This window comes from Panulirus ornatus, chromosome 7 (assembly GCF_036320965.1).
Source record: "Panulirus ornatus isolate Po-2019 chromosome 7, ASM3632096v1, whole genome shotgun sequence".
Classification (NCBI taxonomy): domain Eukaryota; kingdom Metazoa; phylum Arthropoda; class Malacostraca; order Decapoda; family Palinuridae; genus Panulirus; species Panulirus ornatus.
In genome coordinates, this window is record NC_092230.1 from 44482003 (window position 1) to 44506854 (window position 24852).

A 24852-nucleotide genomic window follows, 5' to 3' on the forward strand; every position below is an offset into this window, starting at 1 on the left:
TTCGCCATGTTCACCAATATTTCTTGGAGTTCTTCGCTGATAATTCTCGTGGCTCTGTAATTGTGATGAACGTTGCTGTAGCCTAAAAAAAAAAAAAAAAAGATAGCGTTCTAATCCTAACCTTGACGTCACCTCAGCAAGTGTGTATCTTATGAACACTTTGTACTTACTTTCCTCAAGATTTTCCAGGAGTGAATGTCTGTCTCTCACTGAGATATAGGAGTGTATGCTGTCACGCTTGGCATGACCAGGGTTGGGCGTGGAACGCCTCGCCGCTGATCGAGGGGAGGTAGGTGGTTCCAACGCCCTGCCCACTTTGACCGCCATTAAGAGACCACAACCCACCTCACTCCCACCAGCTCCTCCCTCAGACAAGGCTTCTGTTATTTTCTCTCCACTCTGCTACATCTGAGGTCTCAGTCTTCCCTCTACTGAACACGCCCGACCCATCACCTTCACTTGATCATCTTCTCTTTCTCAAACTTCTCTCTCGATGGCTGGCTCTCCTCTTTACCCCTCATACCTCCAGCTTCAATCCTTGTCACTGTCTTCGCCCCAAGAGTGGTGTATGTGGCCACTACAGTACAAGGACACGAATTCCTAACCTCTTAGCCGATTCTGTACCGCAGGTCATTACGCTTTGCCTCTTAAACCCCCTTCCCATGAAGCTACAGTATATCTGTTCCCTTCGGGTTCCCGCAATCACAATCTTATGTTTATTATCTCAAAATGGATACATCAACCCCCTCCTCACCCCGACCCCCACTTACCCCCCGCAATCCCCTTCTCCAAACGTCAGCATTGGTACCATAAGGAAGGTCGGTGGTCATCCATGCACGCCTCTGCCACCACCTCGAGTTCTTAAGGGAGAATGCACCTGAGGTGACTCCGATCCTTGCTCGTCTATTTCGTCTTGGTTTGGAATATCAAACTCTCACGACTTGGAAGCATGCCTTGGTCCAGTCCATCCTTAAAGAAAGGCGACCGATTTTATCATTTAAACTACAGTTTCATCTCTCTCTCTCTCTCTCTCTCTCTCTCTCTCTCTCTCTCTCTCTCTCTCTCTCTCTCTCTCTCTCTCCTCCCCTCCGCCATCTACGGAGTCTTGCAATCTCTCTTTAAGATACAGTTTCTTAAAGAGTCACAAACTCATTTCCCTTTTTTCTTCAGATAACGAATACGGCTTTCGGGTGCAACGTCGACTGGTGATCTCTCCAATGTCATTCACCTCTCGTTCTCCTCTCTCTCTCCGGGATATTTGGTAAATCTTTTAGCGTAGCGCTTGACGTCTTGAAGACTTTTGACAGAGTGTGGCAAAAGGTCTTGGCTTACCAACCCCTTTTTTTTTAACCTTTCTGTCTCTTTCTGTCCAATGCACAGCTTCCTTTTCAGTCCTTCACTGGAGCATTCGCTGATGGAAGGAGAAGTCGCTATCCGTGGGGGAGGGAGGGGGCGAAAATGTGTTTGTTTGAAGGTATAGCAGTGCTAACAATGTGGTATGGATGCGATGTATCCATACAGCAGGGTGATGGACGTATAATCATGAAACCGTGCTCAAACATCAGCCACAAACCGAGCACATCCACGATCAGGAAGGTCATGAGAAACCCACACACTAGAGCCATCTTACGAGATCTGCTCACCCGACCCTCATTTCCTACTGGCTTTCGCAGTGTGATTCAAAGCTGAAGAAGACCTGCAACAGGCCCTGACACCCTTTCCTTAAAACAGACCCTGACAACCTTTCCTGCAACAGTCCCTGACTGCAAGAGGCCCTGACAACCTCTCCTACAACAGACCCTGACAACCTTTCCTTACAAAAGGCCCTGACAACCTTTCCTTACAACAGGCCCTGACAACCTTTCCTTACAACAGGCCCTGACAACCTTTCCTTACAACAGACCTTGACAACCTTTCCTGCAACAGATCCTGACTGCAAGAGGCCCTGACAACCTTTCCTACAACAGGCCCTGACAACCTTTCCTTACAACAGACCCTGACAACCTTTCCTTACAACAGGCCCTGGCAACCTTTCCTTACAACAGACCCTGACAACCTTTCCTGCAACAGACCCTAACAACCTTTCCTTAAAACAGACCCCTAACAACCTTTCCTTACAACAGACCCTGACAACCTTTCCTTAAAACAGACCCTGACAACCTTTCCTGCAACAGACCCTAACAACCTTTCCTTACAACAGACCCTGACAACCTCTCCTTACAACAGACCCTGACAACCTCTCCTTACAACAGACCCCTAACAACCTTTCCTGCAACAGACCCTGACTGCAAGAGGCCCCTGACAACCTCTTAAACTTTGATAAAACGCTTTGACCTAATTGCACTCGAGAACTGATAGCAATCTTCAATCACTCGTGGATCCACATCAACATCCCAAACATGTGGAAGCTTGCCAGCTGACTACCCCATCGTAAAACCCCTCCGAGCCACTCACACTCCCGCTCTTCCCACCGCTCTTCCTCTCTTCTCTCTCTCCAATATCCCTCGCCTGCACTTCATGGCTTTAGACCTCATCAGTCTACCACCTCACCACACACACACACACACACACACACACCCACGCACACACACACAGAGTCAATCTTGGATGGCTTCGACCAACCACGACCTCCCTCCCACTGACTATTGGTGGCAATTGACATCAAGAAAGCACTTGATATTGTCCCCCCGACACATCCTCGCATAAAAAGATACTTGACGCCGTCCTCCACAACAATGACACGTCTGTCACCCTCCTATTACCATGTATTGTACCCACTGTACGCTCTATACTGGCCTCCACCTACCCCCTAGCCATGTACCCTACACCCATGATGTATTGTACCCACTGTACGCTCTATACTGGCCTCCACCTACCCCCTAGCCATGTACCCTTCACCCATGATGTATTGTACCCACTGTACGCTCTATACTGGCCTCCACCTACCCCCTAGCCATGTACCCTTCACCCATGATGTATTGTACCCACTGTACGCTCTATACTGGCCTCCACCTACCCCCTAGCCATGTACCCTTCACCCATGATGTATTGTACCCACTGTACGCTCTATACTGGCCTCCACCTACCTCCTAGCCATGTACCCTTCAACCATGATGTATTGTACCCACTGTACGCTCTATACTGGCCTCCACCTACCCCCTAGCCATGTACCCTTCACCCATGATGTATTGTACCCACTGTACGCTCTATACTGGCCTCCACCTACCCCCTAGCCATGTACCCTTCACCCATGATGTATTGTAATCACTGTACGCTCTATACTGGCCTCCACCTACCCCCTAGCCATGTACCCTTCACCCATGATGTATTGTACCCACTGTACGCTCTATACTAGCCTCCACATACCCCCTAGCCATGTACCCTTCACCCATGATGTATTGTACCCACTGTACGCTCTATACTAGCCTCTACATACCCCCTAGCCATGTACCCTTCACCCAATACTCTTACCGAAATGCTTTCTCTATGTATATCTGAGCAATAAATATTCTAAGACAAAAAAAAAAAGAAATGGCCTTCAGCTTTTTTTTTTTAGCATAGCGAGCCATGCCAAAGTTGCTTACAGTAGCTTCGCTTCTAAAAATCCCTCAGACTCTTCAATGGAGTTCCCTAAGGAGCAAGACTCCTTCCTCTTCTTTCCATCACTCTTCATCCTCTGCCTACACATGCCACCAGCTGACCGCGGTGTCAGAGCTTTCCCACATGCAAACGACCTCCACGGTTACATCGCAAAACTAGACGACCCCCCCAACCCTAAACACGACCACAAACAACGACAAACATGCCCCAGGACGCGACACGAGTGGAACACACTGGCTCACCCAAAACAGGATTTCTGCATCGCCACAAAAGCCCACAGTGTCACTCACTTAGCCTCTGACAGACGTGAATCCAGCCTGCACCCACCTGTCCTGTCCAACCTCTCTCTCTCTCTCTCTCTCTCTCTCTCTCTCCTCTCTCTCTCTCTCTCTCTCTCTCTCTATCTCTCTCTCTCTCTCTCTCTCTCTCTCTCTCCCCTCCCTTCGCGAATGGCCAGCCACAAACATTTCACACCTGCACAACGAAACAAAAACAAAAACAAAAAAAAAAAAGAAAAAGAAAAAGTGCCTCCAATACAGACATCGTTTCGGACCCCAGTTAACCGCTGCAAAAGAGCAAGAGACCCCTTCCCGCACAAGAGACCCCTTCCCGGACAAGAAACCCCCTTCCCGCACAAGAGACCCCATCCCGCACTAGAGACCTCTTCCCGCACAAGAGACCCCTTCCCGCACAAAAGACCCCTTCCCGCACAAGAGACACCCTCCCGCACAAGAGACCCCTTCCCGCACAAGAGACCCCTTCCCGCACAAGAGACCCCTTCCCGCACAAGAGACCCCTTCCCGCACAAGAAACCCCCTTCCCGCACAAGAGACCCCTTCCCGCCCAAGAGACCCCTTCCCGCACAAGAGACCCCTTCCCGCACAAGAGACCCCTTCCCGCACAAGAGACACCCTCCCGCACAAGAGACCCCTTCCCGCACAAGAGACCCCTTCCCGCACAAGAGACACCCTCCCGCACAAGAGACCCCTTCCCGCACAAGAGACCCCTTCCCGCACAAGAGACCCATTCCCGCACAAGAGACCCCTTCCCGCACAAGAGACCCCTTCCCGCACAAGAGACCCCCTTCTCGCACAAGAGACCCTTTCCCGCACAAGAGACCCCTTCCCGCACAAGAGACCCCTTCCCGCACAAGAGACCCCTTCCCGCACGAGACACCTTCCCGCACAAGAGACCCCTTCCCGCACAAGAGACCCCTTCCCGCACAAGAGACCCCTTCCCGCACGAGACACCTTCCCGCACAAGAGACCCCTTCCCGCACAAGAGACCCATTCCCGCACAAGAGACCCCTTCCCGCACAAGAGACCCCTTCCCGCACAAGAGACCCCCTTCTCGCACAAGAGACCCTTTCCCGCACAAGAGACCCTTTCCCGCACAAGAGACCCCTTCCCGCACAAGAGACCCCTTCCCGCACAAGAGACCCCTTCCCGCACAAGAGACCCCTTCCCGCACAAGAGACCTCTTCCCGCACGAGAGACTGACCCATCCCGTACGTACCACGCCATACCCAAAGACCAGCCTGCGATGGTCTACGCTCCAGCAACCTGTACCGTGACGTATTCACGGGGCCGCCCCTAGGTCGAGCGCATAGGTTCGATTCCTGGTTACGGCAGTCGGTCCACAGTCAATCCAGCCGTTCATCGACCCCTAGGGGTTGGTCGATGAAATGGGTACCTGGCTCAGGCCTTGGTAAGGGCCTCAGTTGGCCGTACCGTCTCAGACAACATAAAAAAAAAAAGATAGTAATGACATTATCAGAACAAAACAGACACACACACATCCGCCCGGTAGACGTGGCTAGCTTCCTGTGCGCTGCATGAACTCCATGGAAGGGGGTTCCTACGGCAGGTAAGTAAATCATATATATATATATATATATATATATATATATATATATATATGTAAATATAAATCGGGCTTCTCCTGCAGGTGGTTACACCGCGAGCGAGACGCCACTTCGAAGACGGTGGCAACGTCGTCAGTAGACGGAAGACGTACAGAGTCTCTGCTGGATCCCATTTCTTTTTTTTTTCGCGTCGCCACCGACCAGCACAGGATGGGCACGAGTCTCCAGTACTCCTCACAGCCCTCGTGGCAGAGATCAAAAAACCTCCTCACGTGAAATCATCTCGGAAGTCTGATTCTTCATCGGGAAGTGAGGGGGGGGGTTTGAGGGGACCTCCTCTCCGTGTGGTCGGACTGGGGTAGTTGGTCGCCGGGCTGGCCCGGGAGCTGTAGAATGGGACGTTTGCTGAGGTGAGCCCATCCATCCAGCTTCGCCTCCGCTGGCGAGCGAAGTGGTTGCCTGTGTACAGCGAGGCCAGGCACGGATCATATACTGCTCTGTGGGGGTGCTGGGCACAGAGGGCCGATTGTTCATACACATTTCGCGTTCAAACAGCAAGTGAAAAAGCCTCTTACTTATGTTTAAGATTAGTCTTCCAAGTGCTTGAGGAGGAGAGTGTCATGTGGACCATTTGGTTGTACGAGTTTCCGTTCATGATGATGATGATGATGATTACGACCGGTGGCAGCGGTGGGGACTGGCATGGTAAGTAACTCATCCAATCCTGTCTGAGGAGAAGTGCAATCCCCCCCACAGCTGTTTCCTGCCGTAGACCCAGCCTCACCTGTCGTCACCTGAAGGAGGCCAGCCTCATCTGTCGTCACCTGCAGCAGGCCAGCCTCACCTGTCGTCACCTGAAGCAGGCTAGCCTCACCTGTCGTCACCTGAAGCAGGCTAGCCTCACCTGTCGTCACCTGAAGCAGGCTAGCCTCACCTGTCGTCACCTGAAGGAGGCCAGCCTCACCTGTCGTCACCTGAAGGAGGCCAGCCTCACCTGTCGTCACCTGAAGCAGGCCAGCCTCACCTGTCGTCACCTGAAGCAGGCCAGCCTCACCTGTCGTCACCTGAAGCAGGCTAACCTCACCTGTCGTCACCTGAAGCAGGCCAGCCTCACCTGTCTCACCTGTCGTCACCTGAAGGAGGCCAGCCTCACCTGTCGTCACCTGAAGCAGGCCAACCTCACCTGTCGTCACCTGAAGCAGGCCAGCCTCACCTGTCGTCACCTGAAGCAGGCCAGCCTCACCTGTCGTCATCTGAAGCAGGCCAGCCTCACCTGTCGTCACCTGAAGCAGGCCAGCCTCACCTGTCGTCACCTGAAGCAGGCCAGCCTCACCTGTCGTCACCTGAAGCAGGCCAGCATCACCTGTCGTCACCTGAAGCAGGCCAACCTCACCTGTCATCTGAAGCAGGCCAACCTCACCTGTCACCTGCAGCAGGCCAGCCAGCCAGCCTTCCCTCCCAGCACTCAAAATACTTCCACCCTCGCCATAATAAGCTGGCCATAATCACCATCCCCCAGCAATATGGTCATTTCACCAGCTGTTACTCCCTTATTTTTTTTCTTCTAATATCACTGTCTACGTCATTACCACTCTCGTGGCTGCCTGCGCCCTCACCCTCCTCACATGAGGACATTGCTGGTGTGATTCTAGGCCCCTCGCCTGACGGTGCAGGTGGGAGGGGGAAGGGGAGAGAGTCAAAGCTACAGGAGGGGGAATGTGAAGCACACTTGATGGCTCTCTGGCATGAGTTGTGTGTCGACCCCCCTCGGGTAGTAAGGGTTTGGGAGGAGGGGGAGAGGAAGGGGTCGTCCTGGGACACGTCCTTGTTCTTAAAAAAAAAAGGATAAATTTGCCGAAATTTGAATCTCGCGTCGGAGGAACGCTAATCTCTCGAGCGCCGGGACCCATCTGGTGAGGAGGGGATCATACAATACCTCCCAAATATAGCGGAAATATAGTAAGAGTGGGAAGTCGGGGAGCGGGTGTGTGAGGTAGTCTACACTGGACCTCCTCCTCCTCCTCCTTCTCCTCCTCCTCCTCCTCGCCCTCCTTCTCCTCCTCCTCCTCATGGTGACTACGTCGAAGTCTGTCTTCCGTTCACGCCAGCTAATGACTGTAGCTTTAACCAAGTAAAGTGAGGGAAATTCCAGTGGTGCGCCACTAGGACGGCAAAACCATTTAAGATTGATTCCTTTTTCATTCATTTTTTTTATTGAGAACGCCGATACGACCCTTGAACGCGACGGTACGATCCTTGAGCGCGACTGTACGACCCTTGAGCACGACTGTACGGCCCTTGAGCACGACTGTACGACCCTTGAGCACGACTGTGCGACCCTTTTGATAGGCTGGCCTTCGACTTAATCCTGAAGGGTTAGTAGGTCTAAGGCCAGCCCATCGTACCCAAGAATCGTACTGTCGTGAGTAAGATTCGCATTGCCGTCTTTAAGGATCGTACCGTCGTGCTCAAAGGATCGTACCGTCGTGCTCAAAGGATCGTACCGTCGTGCTCAAAGGATCGTACCGTCGTGCTCAAAGGATCGTACCGTCGTGCTCAAAGGATCGTACCGTCGTGCTCAAAGGATCGTACCGTCGTGCACAAAGGTCGTACCGTCGTGCACAAAGGTCGTACCGTCGTGCACAAAGGTCGTACCGTCGTGGTTATCAGGTTAATCATCTCTGAGACCGTCCTTACTGGTAGCCAGTACCTACAGATACATTCTTAGTGTTCCTATTTGTTATTCCATACTAGTTCGCTGTTTCCCTGGGCATCGAGGTAGCGTCAGGAACAGAGTGAAAAAAATGGGGTCATTTGCTCACATCCGCTCTTTAGCTGTCACGTACAACACACCGAAGCGGAAGCCCCTCCTTATCCACAGCCAAGCCCCACAAACTTGTCCGCGGTTTCCCGTAACCGCTTCATATACCCTGGCTGAGCCCACTGACATCAAGTCACCCCCTATACACCACACCGCTCGAAGACGCTGTATCCCTTGCACGCCTCACACCCTCCTGCATGCTCAGGCCTCACCACTTGGACCTCTATTACTCCATCCTTCCATCTCCAGTTTGGTCTCCCTGTTCCTCCTTGTCCCCTTCGCTTCCGACACGTAGGTCCTCTTCGTCACATCATCTTCAATCATCCTTTCCATGAGTTCAAACCATTTCACACCTCTCTCTAGGTCTTACTCCCCTCACTGCCACATCTCCCTCTTACCCTGTCATTTCCCGTCGCGTTCGACCCACCTCACACCACAGGTTTGTCCTCAAACATTCCATTTCACTCGTCCTACTCTCTCCCTACTCGCACACACGCATGACGTTCTTGGTGGACACTCGCCCCTGCTTCTCGTAGTTTTCCCCTCACACACCAGATGGTTTGCTAAGAGTCTCTTGCTTAGAGAGTGTCCTGGTGTTACTCAGGACCTCTTTCCACAGCCTCCTGCAAACCAAGGTTGCGCTACTTCAGCAGCAGGAATAAGAATTGTCCTTTAAAGTGAGTGAGAAGTCCGATATATGTAGGTGTTACAGGACCCCGCCTGCCTTTGGTTGCACCACGAGTGAAAAGTCACCTTTGTCGTGGCTGTATCGTCGTCTGCTGACAAGAGGGAGTGCATTCTCGATGAACTTTCAATTTCAAATGAGTCCACCATTCCCTGCTACTGGAAGTAGCGCAGTCTTGGAGCTGCAAGAACTCCTGGAAAAGGACCTCTTCCAAGAGTGGGTCCTGGGATGATTATAGATAAATTATATATCTTTTTTTTTATATTTGGCCGCCGTTTCCCACGTGAGCGCCAAGGAAAGACGAAGAAAGGTCATATCCTCTCACATCCATTTTCTAACTGTCACGAGTATTGCACCGAAACCACAGCTCCCTATCCACATCCTGGCCCCCAACAGACCTTTCCATGGTTTACCCCAGAGGTTTCACATTCCTGATTCCGTTCATTGGTAGCACGTCGACCCAACTATACCATAACATTTCAGTTCACTCTATTCCGTGCACGCCTTTCAGCCTTCTGCATGTTGAGGCCTCGATCGCTCATAATCCTTTTCACGTCGTCCTTCCATCTTCAAACTGGTCCCCCCCCCTTCTTCTTTTCTCCTCTACTTCTGACATGTATACTCTCTTTGTCAACCCTTCCTAACTCATTATCTCCCTATGTCCAAACCATTTTAGCACACTCTTTTTTACCACACTTACTCGATCAAACCACCTCACACCACACATTGTCCTTAAACATTTCATTTCCAACACATTCACTCTCCTCCGTACAATCCTATCAATATCACACGCCTTGCAACCCTATGATATTGTTGGAACTGCTATTCCTTCAAACGTGTTCACTTTTTCCTCCCAGATAACGTTCTCTCTTTCCATATATTCTTCAGTGCTCCCGAAACGTTCGCCCCCTCCCCCACCCTATGACTCACTTCCACTTCCTTGGTTCCATTCGCTGCCATGTCCACTCTCAGATATCTAAAACACTTCACTTCCTCCATTTTTTTCTCCACTCAAATTCAAACCCCAACTAACTTGTCCCTCAACCTTGATTTTCTACACATTTACTCTCACCTTCCTCTTTCCACACACACTTCCAAACTCAGCAACTAACTTCTGCAGTTTCTCACTCGAATCTCTCACCAGTGCTGTATCATCAGCAAACCACAACTGACTCACTTCCCAGGCCCTCTCATCCACTACAGACTGCATACTCGCCCCTCCCTCCAAGTCTCGCATTTATCTCCCTAACCACCCCACCCATCAACAAACTGAACAACCATGGAGACAGCACGCCTCTGCCGCAGACCAATCTTCACTTGGTACCATCACTCTCCTCTCTTCCTACTCGTTCACACGCCTTACACCCTTGATAAAAACTTCTGATTGCTTCTAGCAGTTTATCTCCCACACCGTACATTCGTAAATCCTTTCACAGAGCATCTCTGTCAACCCTATCATATGCTTTCTCCAGTTCCATAAAAGCCACGTGCAAATCCGTCTGTTTCAGTAAGTATTTCTCACACACAGTCTCTGAATCAAACACCTGATCCACACATCCTCTACCACTTCTAAAACCACAATGTTCCTCACAAGTCTGATACTCTGTATATATGCCTTCAAGACCCTTGTCAATCAATATCTTCCCATACAACAAACTCACACCTCTGTAGTCTGAGCGCCCACCTTTATCCCCTTTGCCTTCATACCACAGTGGCACTATACATGCATTCCGCCAATCCTCAGGCACTTCACCATGATCCATACATACGATGAATATCCTTATCAACCAATCAACGACACAGTCACCCTCTTTTTTAATACATTCAACGGCAATGGCATCGGCTCCAGGAGCCTTACGACATTTCATCTTTCACCGCTCTTTCTCTCTTCACCAAACCACCCTCCATGACTCTCTCACCTCGCTTACCACTCTGGCCCAGATACCCTACATCTACCACATAATCTTCAAACACATCCAACATTCCTTCGAGATTTTCTATCACTAAATGTTATCATTTTTCCATTTTGTCCTCGTCAGCGATGTTCTTATTTGTTTTCTTGATTTTTGTTCCCATTATTTACCTCCGAAGACATCTTATTCCCTGTAAGTACCTCCCAAAACGCCTCTCTTTTCTCTCTTTCACGAGCAACTTTACTTCATCATCCCACCACTCACAACCCTTTCTAATCTGCCCACCTCCTACCTTTCACACACCACATGCATCTCTTGCGCATGCCATCGCTGCTTCCCTAAATACTATCCATTCCTTACCAACTCCCCTTGCTTCATTTGCTCTCACATTTTTCCATTCCACACTCAGTCTCTCCTGGTATTTCTTCACACAAGGCTCTTTTCCAAGCTCACTTGCTCTCACCACTCTTCTCTCACTGATATTGTTTCCTCTTACCCTAAAACCTCTACAAATCTTCACCTTCGCCTCCATAATAAGAGTGTGATCAGGCAGCACACCAGCTGACCCTCTCAGCACATTAACATCCAAAAGTCTCTCTTTTACACGTCTATCGATAGATACGTAATCTAATAATGTCCTTTGAGCATCTTTAATACTCAAATACGTATACCTGTGTATATCCCTCTTCTTAACCAAGGCATTCCTAATCACCAGTCCTTACTCAACAAACAACTCCACAAGCTGTTCAACATTTCCATTCATGACACTTGATACCCCATGCCCTCCCCCCCATAATTATACCCTCAACTGCCACATTACTCAACCTTCGCATTCAAATCACCCATCACTATAACCCGGTCTCGTGCATCAAAACTGCTGACACACTCACTCAGCTGCTCCTAAACAACTTGGCCCCCTCTTGATCTTTCTTCTCTTGACCAGGTGCATAAGCACTACTGCTCACTCATCTCTCGCCATCCTCATAAAATTCTTACCCACGTAAGTGTATGATTTACTTATTTACACTCTTTTTACACACTCCTTTTGTTGAGGCTGTATCATCGTCTACCGACGAAGAGGAAGTAAAGCCTCGTCCATGGACTATTAACTCCAAATGAATCCACCATTCCCTGCTGCTGGAAGTAGCGCAGCCATGCAGCTGCAAGAGCTCTCGCAAAAAGGACCTCTTTCTAGAGAGGGGTCCTGGGAGATTATAGATAAGATATAAACACACACACACACACACACACACACACACACACACATATAAATATAAATATATATATATATATATATATATATATATATATATATATATATATATATATATATATATATATATATATCTTTTTAATTTTCCAAAAGAAGGAACAGCGAAGGGGGCCAGGTGAGGATATTCCCTCTAAGGCCCAGTCCTCTGTTCTTAACGCTACCTCGCTAATGCGGGAAATGGCGAATAGTATGAAAGAAAAGAATATATATATATATATATATATATATATATATATATATATATATATATATATATATACATATATATATATATACATATATATATATATATATATATATATATATATATATATATATATATATATATATATATATATATATATATTTCTTTCTTTTCTTTTAAACTATTCGCCACTTCCCGCGTTAGCGAGGTAGCACCAAGAACAGAGGACTGGGCCTTTGAGGGAATACCCTCACCTGGCCCAATTCTCTGTTCCTTCTTTTGGAAGAAGAAAAAAAAAAACATATATATATATATATATATATATATATATATATATATATATATATATATATATATATATATATATATCAGGTCAACGTAACCTAATCTAGGAAAATCCGGCGTGGTTTACCGTGGTTTAACGCGGTTTACCGTGGTTTACGGGTCGCAGGAACCCCATGTGTGGAAAGCGTAGGAGCGAGTACCCAGCAACGTATCACAGCGTTAAGGGATTGGACGAACGGGGATGGAGGATTAGGCCAGCGTTCTTGTCCGAGCATCGAGTACATCGGTTCGATCCCCTCCACTACACGTGTCCGCTCGATAACAGGTGCTGGGAACCACCCCCAAATGGCATCTGTTGATACCAGTCTCTCTCTCTCTCTCTCTCTCTCTCTCTCTCTCTCTCTCTCTCTCTCTCTCTCTCTCTCTCCTCTGGGTCGCCAGGGGTGAGTTGGGGGAGAGGGAGGAAGGGAGGGAGAGGGAGGAGGGTTGTTGTTGATAGGTTCGTTGGCTGTAAACTTCGAACGCTGTTGTGGTATGCTCCCGGCAACAGTTCGCTGGATCAAGGACTTGTTATTATTCTCTTTTGTTTTTTTCTCCCCATCTCCAAAATGATAATTCCATTGCTATTATCGGGTAGTGTGTGTGTGTGTATGAGAGAGAGAGAGAGAGAGAGAGAGAGAGAGAGAGAGAGAGAGAGAGAGAGAGAGAGAGAGAGAGAGAGAGAATTAGAGATAGCAAGGCAGGAACAAGAGGAGGAGGAGGAGGAGGAATACAGTTACCTTGCGCGCCGGCAATCCATATCCTCGCATTTGGCCGCCCAGGAAAAAAGCGGAGGTAAACAAATGATGGTCTCGCTCGGGGAGCCTTGCCGAGGGCGTACACACACACACACACACACACACACACTCACTAATGCACAGTTGCAATTAAAGTATCCAGAAGTTGTACACATGGAAGCGCTCACGGTAGTAAACACACTAAGTCACACACACACGCACACGTAGCTCAAGTACACTTGAGCTAATAAAACACACACACACACACGCGCGTGTGTGTGTGTGTGCATGGGTGGACAAACATGTGTACAGGAACGGCTTCAGCATGCATGAAAAGCTCTTTCATCTGCCTGGACTCGATGATGACACCACACCACAAGCACTTGTTTTAATTCGCTGCCTCATTGCTTGTTGCTTAGGCCCAGCTGGGGCCCGTAGTTACGGCCTTTGTTGGTCAGTCACTTACACGGTGGGCGCAGGGGGGGGGGGGCGCCCCCAACGAGGGAGGCTGGTGGTTACATGGTTAACGGCGTGTTGGTGAAGATGACTGAATAAATTAACTAAGAAGAAGAGGAAGAAGGAGAAGAAGAAGAAGAAGAAGAAGGGTGGGGGGTGTGTGTTGCTGTCCCTGTTGCCGGGGATATGGTATGTGGAATGTTGTACTGCATTGTTACCACCCCCCAACCCCCCCTACTCACCTCCCGTTTTCTCCGAAGGACATTCTTAAAAACACGTCCAATCGCATGATATATTTAGCGTCGATTCGGCAGACGTATATGAGAATAAACATGTTCCTCGGAGCTCAAGTCCTTTTTCTTGATTTAGTTGTGTTTACACTTTGACATGGTCGTCTGGGGGTCTGAAACCCACAACTTCATGTACTTGTCTTACACTTGAGCTGTCTCTCTCTCTCGCTCTTATTTTATAGACTTTTATCCTTCGAACGGAATGAGATAATTTCCCATTATTTGCGTGCAAGACCCTGGCCCTCCCTCCTCCTCCCCACCCAAGACTGCTTACGGGAATATATACTAAGTATGTAAAAGTACAGTAATCAATACACTACTCGTGGGGAGGAGGTGGGGAAGGAGTAGGGAGGGGGTACTTCGCTCAACGTGGAGTCGACGCTATTTTGTTTCCGTAGGCGGAGCCTCCAGGAATACCGCGCGCTGATTGGCCGGCAAACAGGCCAATACTGGCGCCTTATTGTGGTGGATGCAGAACGCCATTACAGGATTTGAAGCTCCGAGTTGAACAATGGTGCGTGCCCGCTCCTAGCAGAATTTGTGAATATTCGCTGGATTTATGGGAGTGAATTTATAAGAAAAATAATATATAGAAAGTGGATAATAAGGCCAAGGCCTGTAGTGAGTAGAAAAAAGTTTAGAATGTTTAGTGTTTGTGAAAATCGTGTGTAAAAGGTGTGAGGTGTCCGAGCGCAGTAAGGCGGGCTTGGAGGTTGTGTTGTGTTGGTGTAAAGGTTCCCTTCTGGAGGATGTACCACCCCGCCAGAGCTGTTTTATAACGGCAGAGTGCAGCAGCCAACAGAACAACCATGTATCCAGCGCCTAGGCCTCCCGGAGCAGTATGTATCATTAAACTTTCCAGTTTTCTAGTGAAATGACAGAGGAGGGTGAGGGAGCACCGGCGGCTTCATTCATCAGAGATTCCCGTTCTCTCTCTCTCTCCCCTCCTCTCCCTCCCCCCTAACTCGGGGACGACACCAGTTTGCCATTTCTCTCTCAGTTTTCCTACCCATACACGGCCATTTTCGGCCCGGCCTTTACCTCCGTGGTGCACTGTAGGACGCAAGGATGTGGCTCTTCGTGTTGGGGGATGTGTGGGTCGAGTGTGGAGATGTGCCGTGTGGCGAGAGGAGGCATAATGAGCAGCTCCTCGGCGCTGTTTCCCTCAGTAGGGCGCCAACCGGCATCCTGACAGCACCGCTCTATGTCACTTTTGGTGTGGGCTTGTGTGTGAACCACAATTGGTCGTGGGCTCGGTATATCGTCGTTGTGTTTTGTCGGCGCCCATGACTTATCCTCGTCCCTCCACGTGTATATAATAACCTGACGATGAAGGTAGTCTATCCTGAACTGGAACGATAAGGATATATTAATTTTTTCGAGGAATTTTTACAAAAAAGATATCAAAAATCCTCGTGTATGCTTTTGAAATCGCGAATATAATGCTGAGGTGGAGACTTGGGGCAGGAGTGGAACGTGGGTAGTAGTGGTAGTGATTAGTGTTTCTCTTTATTTTGTTGGACAGTTTAATTAGTAATTACCATGTGCTACAGTACGGAACTGCTACCGTAAGTCTGTCAGACATCGCATGCTTTGATGCTGGGGATTTGCGTTCACGGGGGACGTGGCGATGCACGTGGTAAGAGGACCACTTCTTGATATATGATATCGGTTTTGTGGCTTTCTAGTTCCCTCAGATATGATCTGGAGCAAGTGGTGTCACCTTTTTCATGTGGTCTTCATTTCGTGCTGAACTAAATGCTTTTGGAAGAGCCATACACGTTCAAGCTTTTGGCCACCACCGGCCGAAACGCGCGCGCGCGCGTGTGTGTGTGTGTGTGTGTGTGAGAGAGAGAGAGAGAGAGAGAGAGAGAGAGAGAGAGAGAGAGAGAGAGAAATGCGGGTCCTTGTGCGTGACCTTGGGGATACGAATGACCCCGAGGTGGAGGAGACTTTTGACCTCACTCTTGACCTGGGTAGAGGTTTTGTCAGGTCACCACCATGCTGCACCGAATCAGCAGCAGGGGGTGATGGTGGCAGAGGTCGGGGGGATTATAGTGTTGTAACCGTTTTTACACATGACGTCCAAGTCGTTTACGTTTTAAGTGTGTTGACAGGAAGCAGTTCATTGTTTACCATTATTGCTTCCTCGTTATTTATGGTGAGAATGCGCCCTTGGGGGAGAGGGAGGGGAAGGATATGTCCAAATTATCGTTTTGATCTCGACTTTTTTCCAACTATTCATCGTTTCCACGCTGCTGCTGCTGCATCCACATCCCAGAGCTATTCACGCGTCGTTTAAACGCACCCATGGCCATAACCCATCCCTATACCGCCCTCCCTCCCTCCCTCACACCCTCCTCCCTTCACGTCACAGGCTGGGCCACCCACCTGCGCCGGACCACGTGGTTTGGTCCCGGGATGCGGGAGTCGCCGGGGGAAGCAGGAGGGAGGGTGGGGAGGTTAGGGAGGGTGTTCGCACATGGTATTGCAGTTGAGCGATGTTTGGGTTAAGTTACGGCCGTGGGCATGGCGGGGGGAGGGGTCGTGTTCGTTAGGTGGCCAGCACAAGGGTGTTACGATGGTTTCGTAGATCGCCAGGAAGAAGGAAGGGTTCATGCGTGGATAGAGAAGGGAGGAGGAGTTTTTGTAAGAGCCGTAATTAGCTTCTTGTTGATTTTTTTTTTTTTCACCGCACCCCTCCCTCAGTCTTTGTAATCTCCCTTGCTGGGTGTCGTATACCACCGCAGTCTCTGGGGTTCCCCCTCCTCTCGGTTCTCCCATCCATTACGTCTCCCTTGGGTTACTATCCTCGGATCAACCCCTCCCCCCCACCCTTGTCTTCTCATCCCTTCCCTTCTCTCCCCCCTAACTCTCACCCTCCTCTCCCTTGGGCACTTCTTCCCTCCCTTCCCCCTCCACCAGTCCCGACCTCCGCAGGCCACTTGTTCAGTAATGGGTGTTGCTAATTGATGTCCGCCCACCCCTCCTCCTCCTCCCCCTCCACTTCCCTCCCTCTCGGCTTCCCCCCCATCTCTTTCCATCCCCCTAATCATCATCTCGACTTACAGTGCGCTTCCCCCCCTGCCAGACTTATCGAGTCGCTTTCGATTATGGAGCGAGATTCCTTCGCGGAGGTTTGTTTGGATAGGGGTCGTGTGTGTGTGTGTGTGTGTTGCTGGAATCCTGTATGTTCCTTTAGGGTAAATTTTTTTTTTCTTTTTAGAGATTATTTCATTTTTATGATCTACAATAGTATTGGTGATTTCTTTTGTGCTTTGTTTTTCTTTTTATGTTCGTGATCAGCAGTTCTTTTGTTTGATATTTTTTTTTTTAATCTCTCGTACCGTCATATCCTGTTCTGTATTAGTTATCTAAGTTGATTTTTTTTATTTCTCTCACCCGCGTCATCCACTTTTGTTAAAAGCAGTTCCTAGCGTTAATGACTGTGAGGCCGACTCTCAGGTAATGGTGCTCCTGACTCGAAGGTATTATTTTTATATTCTTATTTTACTTTTGTAGCTGAGTGTGTTAGGTTCCAGCCTGCGTAATGAGTTGTGGTTGTAGGTGCTTAGGCGCACAACCTAACCTAACCCATCATCTCCGCGCTTGCCCATCAGACTCCCCTCCCCCATGTCCTTATTTACCCACTTTTTTTTTTTACACTCCCCCCCCATTGACTTGCTCTTCTTAACCATGGGCCCTCTCCCCTCCCCTTCCCTTTCCTCCCCTTCCCACCCCATCCCCGTCTCGTCTGAATCGCCTCTTGTTCCTCCCTCCGTGTCCTGTGGCGGGAGGTGAGAGCACCACGTGATGGTAATGATGGGGAGGGAGAGGTGGAGGGGGGGTGGGGGGGACAAGAAGATGCCGTCCGAGGGGCCGGTGACACAGGCCTTCGGGGAGGAGGGTTGGGTGGTCGGGGGGCGAGGCAGGGCCCGTCCGTGGTCTTACCAGCCCCTCCTCCTCCAGCTCCCCCCATCATTCCTGCAGTAACGCCTGGGTTGTAAACCGTGTGAAGAGTACCTTCGGTTATAGCTTTTACGGGGGCTCTGCCTGCCTAGGTTAGGTTGTGTGTTGTTTTGTCAAAGTGAGTACGGGTCTGCATATTCGTTTTTTTTTTTCAATCACTTTTAATATTTTGTGGACTACAGTAATCTCTATATTTTACTGTAATGTATATACTGTCAGTATATTACTAAATGAGTGTAGTGTTTCAAATGTAGCTTTTAGCCAATGGCTGAACTACGATTGGAATGCAACACCACGGCGGTTTTGATGGCTGAAAAACGGCCAGTTTTTTTTATTTGTGGAAGGGGGGGTTGGGGTTGGGGTTGATTATAATTACGGCAAGTTAAGTTGATGTGACGCATACATGATGTGTTCCGCTTGATCGTGTGGGGTAAGGTGTGTGGCTAGTGCATTACGTGTTGATTACTCATTAACGGGGGCATTAATTGCCATGTCTCCTGATATATATATATATATATATATATATATATATATATATATATATATATATATATATATATATTCCTGAGTCCACATGTTTACCAAATGGCGTCCTAGCTTCGTCTCTTCAATGTATATCAACTGACTGTTATATTCCTCTCTTGTGTCTCCCCTGATGATGTGAGTATTACACGAAAGTGCACTTGGGAACTTTTCATGTTTCATTTTCCCCGTGGACTCATAGGAATATCTTGATCACGCGCAAAATTGTGATCCTTTCCAATATATATATATATATATATATATATATATATATATATATATATATATATATATAATATATATATACGCACAAGCACTTCAAATACATGGGGACTTCTCGAGGGAGGGGTCCTAGCCGTTCATCCTTGCTGGTCCCGGTCATATTCCACGCCGGCCGGCTTGTGTAGTGGAGCGTGATCCATTAAGCTGTTGGTGCGTGCCGCTCGCATGAATAAATTATCGGTGTGCATGGTACTTGTTGGGGGGGGGGGGGGGGGGGGAATCTCCTGCCCCGAGGGCTTAGGGTTGTGTGGTGATTTACACGCTGTCCATCAGGCTTGACCTGAACATACCCGTTACTTACTGTTCCCGCCATTGTATATTGTGGTGAGGAAGTATATACATGGTTTGGTTGCCATATATATATATATATATATATATATATATATATATATATATATATATATATTCCCTGGGGATAGGGGAGAAAGAATACTTCCCACGTATTCCCTGCGTGTCGTAGAAGGCGACTAAAAGGGGAGGGAGCGGGGGGCTGGAAATCCTCCCCTCTCGTTTTTTTTTTTTTTTTTTAATTTTCCAAGGGAAGGAACAGAGAATTGGGCCGGGTGAGGGTATTCCCTCAAAGGCCCAGTCCTCTGTTCTTGGCGCTACCTCGCTAATGCGGGAAATGGCGAATAGTTTGAAAGAAAAAGAAAAAAGATATATATATATATATTTATATAGTTTTATCTTATTCTTTATCGGAATATACATAGACGAAGCAAAGTTGAAGGATGGAGACAAGTGTGGAGCTTATACAGTGGGTACAGTAATGTATATATATATATATATATTAGATGAACAGATGTGTGTGTGTCTGTGTCTGTGTGTGTATGCGCGCGTGTGTAAGAAAGTATCTGCTTGAATTACGACCGTTTATGGCGTGTGTTAAGCGTTCGTTGGCCAACACAATTCGACGTATCCTCTTAAATCGTGCGCGGTATGTGAGGCATGTGTAGCGCCAGGCTGCGGAGAGAGAGAGAGAGAGAGGGCGCGCCCCGGGTAAACAACTTGTCAAGCATGGCCAGATGTATTCTTTTCCCTTTAAAACTTGCACGTGACCCGGAGACTTGGATAACCTATATCTTGTGGTGTGTGTTGCTCGTTGGTGTAAAAGGGTGTATGTGTGATGCGTGGCTTTATATATATATATATATATATATATATATATATATATATATATATATATATCCTGGGCCTCGGACCGTTGTATGTTTTCCCAGAAAGAATTTTGATGGCGATGGATGCGAAAATGGAATTATAATTCCCATTGAGAGAGAGAGAGAGAGAGAGAGAGAGAGAGAGAGAGAGAGCGATTGTCGCAAAGAATAAAATTACACGATAAAACATGAAAAAATGTATATATGAAATACAACAAACATGAACGGTTAATGCGCTGAAGGTCATGTTTATTGGAAAGTGTTGTTACCAACGTGTACAGCAGATATTGACAAGCGCCAGCCAATGGTGACACGTTGATCGTTATGGCAACTGTGGGCGTGTTGGCCCTCGAAGCTTGCTGGGGGAGGGGGTGGGAGGTGTTCCAAGAGTTCCATTCACGGCCTAGATTGTTCATTGTCCAAGACAGTCGCATGTTTACCAAATGGCGTCCTAGCTTCGTCTCTTCGATGTATATCAACTGACTTATATTTCTCTCTTGTGTCCCCCCTGATGATGTGATTAGTACACGAAAGTGCACTTGGGAACTTATTGTGTTTCATTTTCCCCGTGGACTCGTAGGAATATCTTGATCACGCGCAAAATTGTGATCCTTTCCAATATATATATATATATATATATATATATATATATATATATATATATATATATATATATATATATATATATATCTTTCAAACTATTCGCCATTTCCCGCGTTAGCGAGGTAGCGTTAAGAACAGAGAACTGGGCCTTTGAGGGACTATCCTCACCTGGCCCCCTTCTCTGTTCCTTCTTGTGTGTGTGTGTGTGTGTGTGTGTGTGTGTGTGTGTGTGTTCGTAGAACCTAGATATGAACCGTGTCATTCATGGTAGCGGTACGGGAATGGAGAACCAGATCAATAGAATACTCCGTGGTAGGTGTATTGGCGGACGTCAGTCGAGCCTTTTTTAGTGCGGCGGTGAAAAACGATCCCGGTGTGCGGTGTCTATAGGAGACGGGGTTCGACGCCCCTGGCATGGGAAAAGTGAATGAGTGATGATATCTGGGACCTAGATACATAACGGACACTGTACATACACCAACATCACGGAAGTGTGAAAAGATCTCTGTACCTATCACCATTTTTTCTCGTGTCTCTCTGGGTTTCGAATGTAGCTTAACCCACAGAGCTTGGGAAAAGGGGGGAGTCATCTGCCAGAGAACCATTCATTGAACATAGTAAGCATCCGTCATCAGTTCGAAGATGGATGGCTTGGGTGGTGTGTGCAAAGCAGGATAATGTTCGAGTGAGGGAGACTTATCGCTGCCAGCCAACACCCCCGCCTACCTCTTCTCCTCCACGTAAAGCACTTGACACTACCCCAGGCGAGAAGAACTCTGTCGTGTGCTAATGTCAACGAGTTAAGGCGGTGGACCAAACTCTCGAGTTTGAGGTGTGTGTGTGTGTGACATAACACCCCTCGACACACGGGACTGTCAGGAATCGGATAGAAAACGGTAAACATCCGGGATTCGTCGCAGGAGAAAACGGTACCACCCACCCTCCTCCCCTCAAACTCGCTGTAAATATTCAAATATTGGACCGTGTCAGTGGTGTTAGGCCTTCTTGCTCGACCAACCTGGTTGTGTGGAGGTTTACACACAGACACACACACACACACACACACCTGCGAGTCGTGGTGTGAAAACAGCCTGGCCGAGCAGCAGCAGTAGTAGTAGTTTGTAAACTTTTCGTCTTCCACAGAGAGAGAGAGAGAGAGAGAGAGAGAGAGAGAGAGAGAGAGAGAGAGAGAGAGAGAGAGAGAGAGAGAGAGAGAGAGACCCACCAGCCCGTGTTGACATATTTGACGTAGAACATATAGGCTGTTGTGCCGTGCATTGGGTTTTGGGCAGGCGAGGATTGTATGTGGAAGTATTATTCCGTTGTGGAAGAGGTTTGTGTGCGGGGGGGCTCTTGTCTGTGTCGGCCGGTAAGCCCCCTCTCTCCTCCTCCTCCCAGCCCTCCTGCCGACCCTCCACTCAGCTTCAGTATCCCTCCGCGTGGTCTCCTAATGCCCCCACCAATTGGTTTATAATTGACTCCGTCCGTATACAGGACCGCTGGTGCAGCCACGCCTGGGAGGGAGGGAGGCCCGTGTGTATGTTACATTAGGAAGAAGGGGGGTCGGTCTGGCGCAGGATTATAACAACTCCCATTATTTTTTTTGGTGTTGTACTATTGTTTAATAAATCATTGTAAGGATTTAATTGTTGGCGGTGAATTGAGATATGTCGAAAGGCTTTATGGTGTGCGGGTAGGTTTTTCTGGGTGTGTCATTATTATTTTCTTCGACAAGTTGACCATCTGTTCGTTCGTTTCACGAAATATTTTAAGGAATGGTTGTCACCATATTTTTCTTTTATTGTTTTACGGATCGAGTTTCTTCTGTATCACTGTGGAAAAGTTGCCGCGTGGACTTGAACTATTGTTTTTTTTTTCTTTTTGTTTCGACCTCTTCTCCCCCTCCCCCAATTATTGTTTATTTCTTTTATTTCGACCTCTTCCCCCCCCCCCCTTTTCTGTTTAGCTTACCGTACCTTCCTCCCGGCCTAAAAGCCATGGATCAAGAGATCTTTTTAGCCCGACCGGGATATTGGGGAGCGATATGACTTGACTGACAAAATGCTGGGTCAAGAGGGTTGTGGGTGCAGTGTATAATTCAGGGTGATTTCGTATGTTGCTGCGTGAGGATATGGGGGGGGGGGTTGTCACGTCACATACAACCCCTCCCCATTATAGCCAAGATGACCACCAGACTGTGTGTGGTAGAGGTGGCTCAAGGATATGCCTGTAGCCCAGCAGGTAGAGCGACTTTGTGGCCTGGGAACCAGGTCACACGTGCCACGCATGGCCTCCGCGTGCTCCCCCATTATGTAGTCGCCCCGCCGGGTGTAGGCAGGTGTGGGTGGTGACGTTACGGGCCAGGGATTTAGTAGCAGACGGGGGAGAGGAATGGGGAGTGGGGTAGGGAGGAGGAGGAGGAGGAGGGGGATTGTGATAAGCCCCGGAGGTGTGGGAGGGAGGGAGGGGAGAGATCTCTGCACATAACACCGCTAGTGACAGGTGTGTGTGTGTGTGTGTGTGTGTGTGTCTGTCTCCTGCCACACCAGATCTCCCGTATTGTTCCTCGTCTCGTAATTCATTCTGCCCTCCACTCCAGCCAAGGCTGGCAGGCATGCGTTGGTCTACCTTCACCTGGATCCTGCCTTCCAGCCCACCTGTAAGATGCGCTGGCTGGCTGGCTTGATGGATGGATGGCTTCCCCTTCCTCCCTCCCTCCCTCTCCCTAACCTACATCCCTCAAGAGTCCAGCTGAGGAATATTGGCTGAGGAGGCTGGCTTGGTGACGTATTCCCAGCCGCGTGTTATTTGCCCAACCAGCTCAAGGCTTTGAGGACCTGGGAAGTCTTGTAATCACATCTCTTGTCTGGGTGATTCATTCGCTGCCACTCTCTGTCGTTACTATGTGCTCATTCCTTGGCTTAGGGGGTGCGTGTGCCTCCATTGTACGTGAAGGAAGACAGTATATGGGCAGTAGTACAGGTGCTAGACTTTACATCTAGACATTGCGGTCACACACACACACACAGACGGATTGAATTCGCCCCTTCTGTGGTTGCGCTGCTCAGACGAAAGCACACGAGAGACCTGAACACAGTTCCATTGTCTTTTCCTTAAGGCAGATCTACGGTTTCCAGTGATGGTGATTGCCAGGTAAGATTTTGAGGATGGGTTTGGTAGCAGGTTCCTGGAAAGTCCTGGAAATGGTGTAGTTGAGGTTGAACGCCAGAGGGAACTTAATTTTTTCTTTTTTTTTTTTTTTGGTTTTTGACGAGAGATACGTGTTCCGTGTTGCGCTCGATACATACTGACGTGAGCTGTTACTTCTTGAACTTTTGATGGTATGGGGCGACAGCGTCTCTCCCATCTCACTGCCACTTTAATGTCTAGACTCATAATACGTGCATGGAAGTTAATGAGGCGTCCATTATAAGTGTGTTAAAGAGTTCGCCTTGTGTGATTTACGAATACCCGACGTATGCCTAGTCTCGGCAATGAGGGTAATTTGACGTATGATTACGTTTGGGTAATTCACTATTCTTCCGTGGTGTTTGTTTACATCCGATATGGTGCACGTTAGGGGTGTGAGGCCAGGCCACCATACACATGTGTGCTGTTGGTCCATATGGGCTACATTGCTTGGCCATCAGGTGTGTGTGCATGGTGCATATGCGCCACTGGTTGCTTGGCCGTCAGGTGTATTATGTTTTGGTCCATATGGGTTACAGGCCAAAGCTCTCCTGGCCCTTTTACATGTAGGCCCAACAAGGACTCCCTGACCGAACCCATCAACAAACACATATGGGGGACTAGGCTCGTGTTAAGTTGAATATCTGTGAGAGATGTGGTTACTTTTATCCCTTCATAGGGAAACTTGGAAACCTGTTTACTTTAATGTTATTCACCGTGCACATCACGACGGGGGTTTAGAAGTGAAGGCATTAGCAGAGAGGTGTCAAAGACATGCATTGATCAGCAGATGTCTGCTGAAATTGGTGCCGGTGTGTTCTTTCTGTTGGAGACGTATGTAGGTAGGAGAGGCGCGTGGCTAGATGGATGGTTCTGGTGTGTAGGGGCGCAGAGACGATGTGAGGGTAGAGTTTTGGGGGGAAGTGTGAGTGAGGAGGAGGGAGGGAGGGATAGACAGCCTTCATACTGGTGGGGAATTGTGG

General features: G+C 48.6%; 1 protein-coding gene and 1 long non-coding RNA gene across 8 annotated transcripts in view; one reads left to right on the top strand and one right to left on the bottom strand.

Moving 5' to 3' along the window:
- Positions 1-780: 780 nt before the first annotated feature.
- Positions 781-24852, bottom strand: part of LOC139749596 (uncharacterized) — a 186208-nt gene continuing 162136 nt past the window's right edge. The window contains exon 6 of the long non-coding RNA XR_011712995.1: positions 781-969. This is a non-coding gene — a long non-coding RNA (uncharacterized lncRNA). The remainder of the gene's footprint in view (positions 970-24852) is intronic.
- The window catches only part of LOC139749594 (protein groucho-like), a 100214-nt gene continuing 89990 nt past the window's right edge, over positions 14629-24852 (top strand). For 4 of the 7 annotated variants that reach the window (XM_071663685.1, XM_071663692.1, XM_071663687.1 and 1 more), the window contains exon 1: positions 14629-14986. In XM_071663685.1, coding sequence (XP_071519786.1) covers positions 14957-14986 — 30 coding nt within the window. In that variant the 5' untranslated portion in view covers positions 14629-14956. Of the gene's footprint in view, positions 14987-15229; positions 15483-24852 lie in introns of those variants that run through there. The other 3 variants (XM_071663689.1, XM_071663688.1, XM_071663690.1) reach the window with 3 other exon arrangements.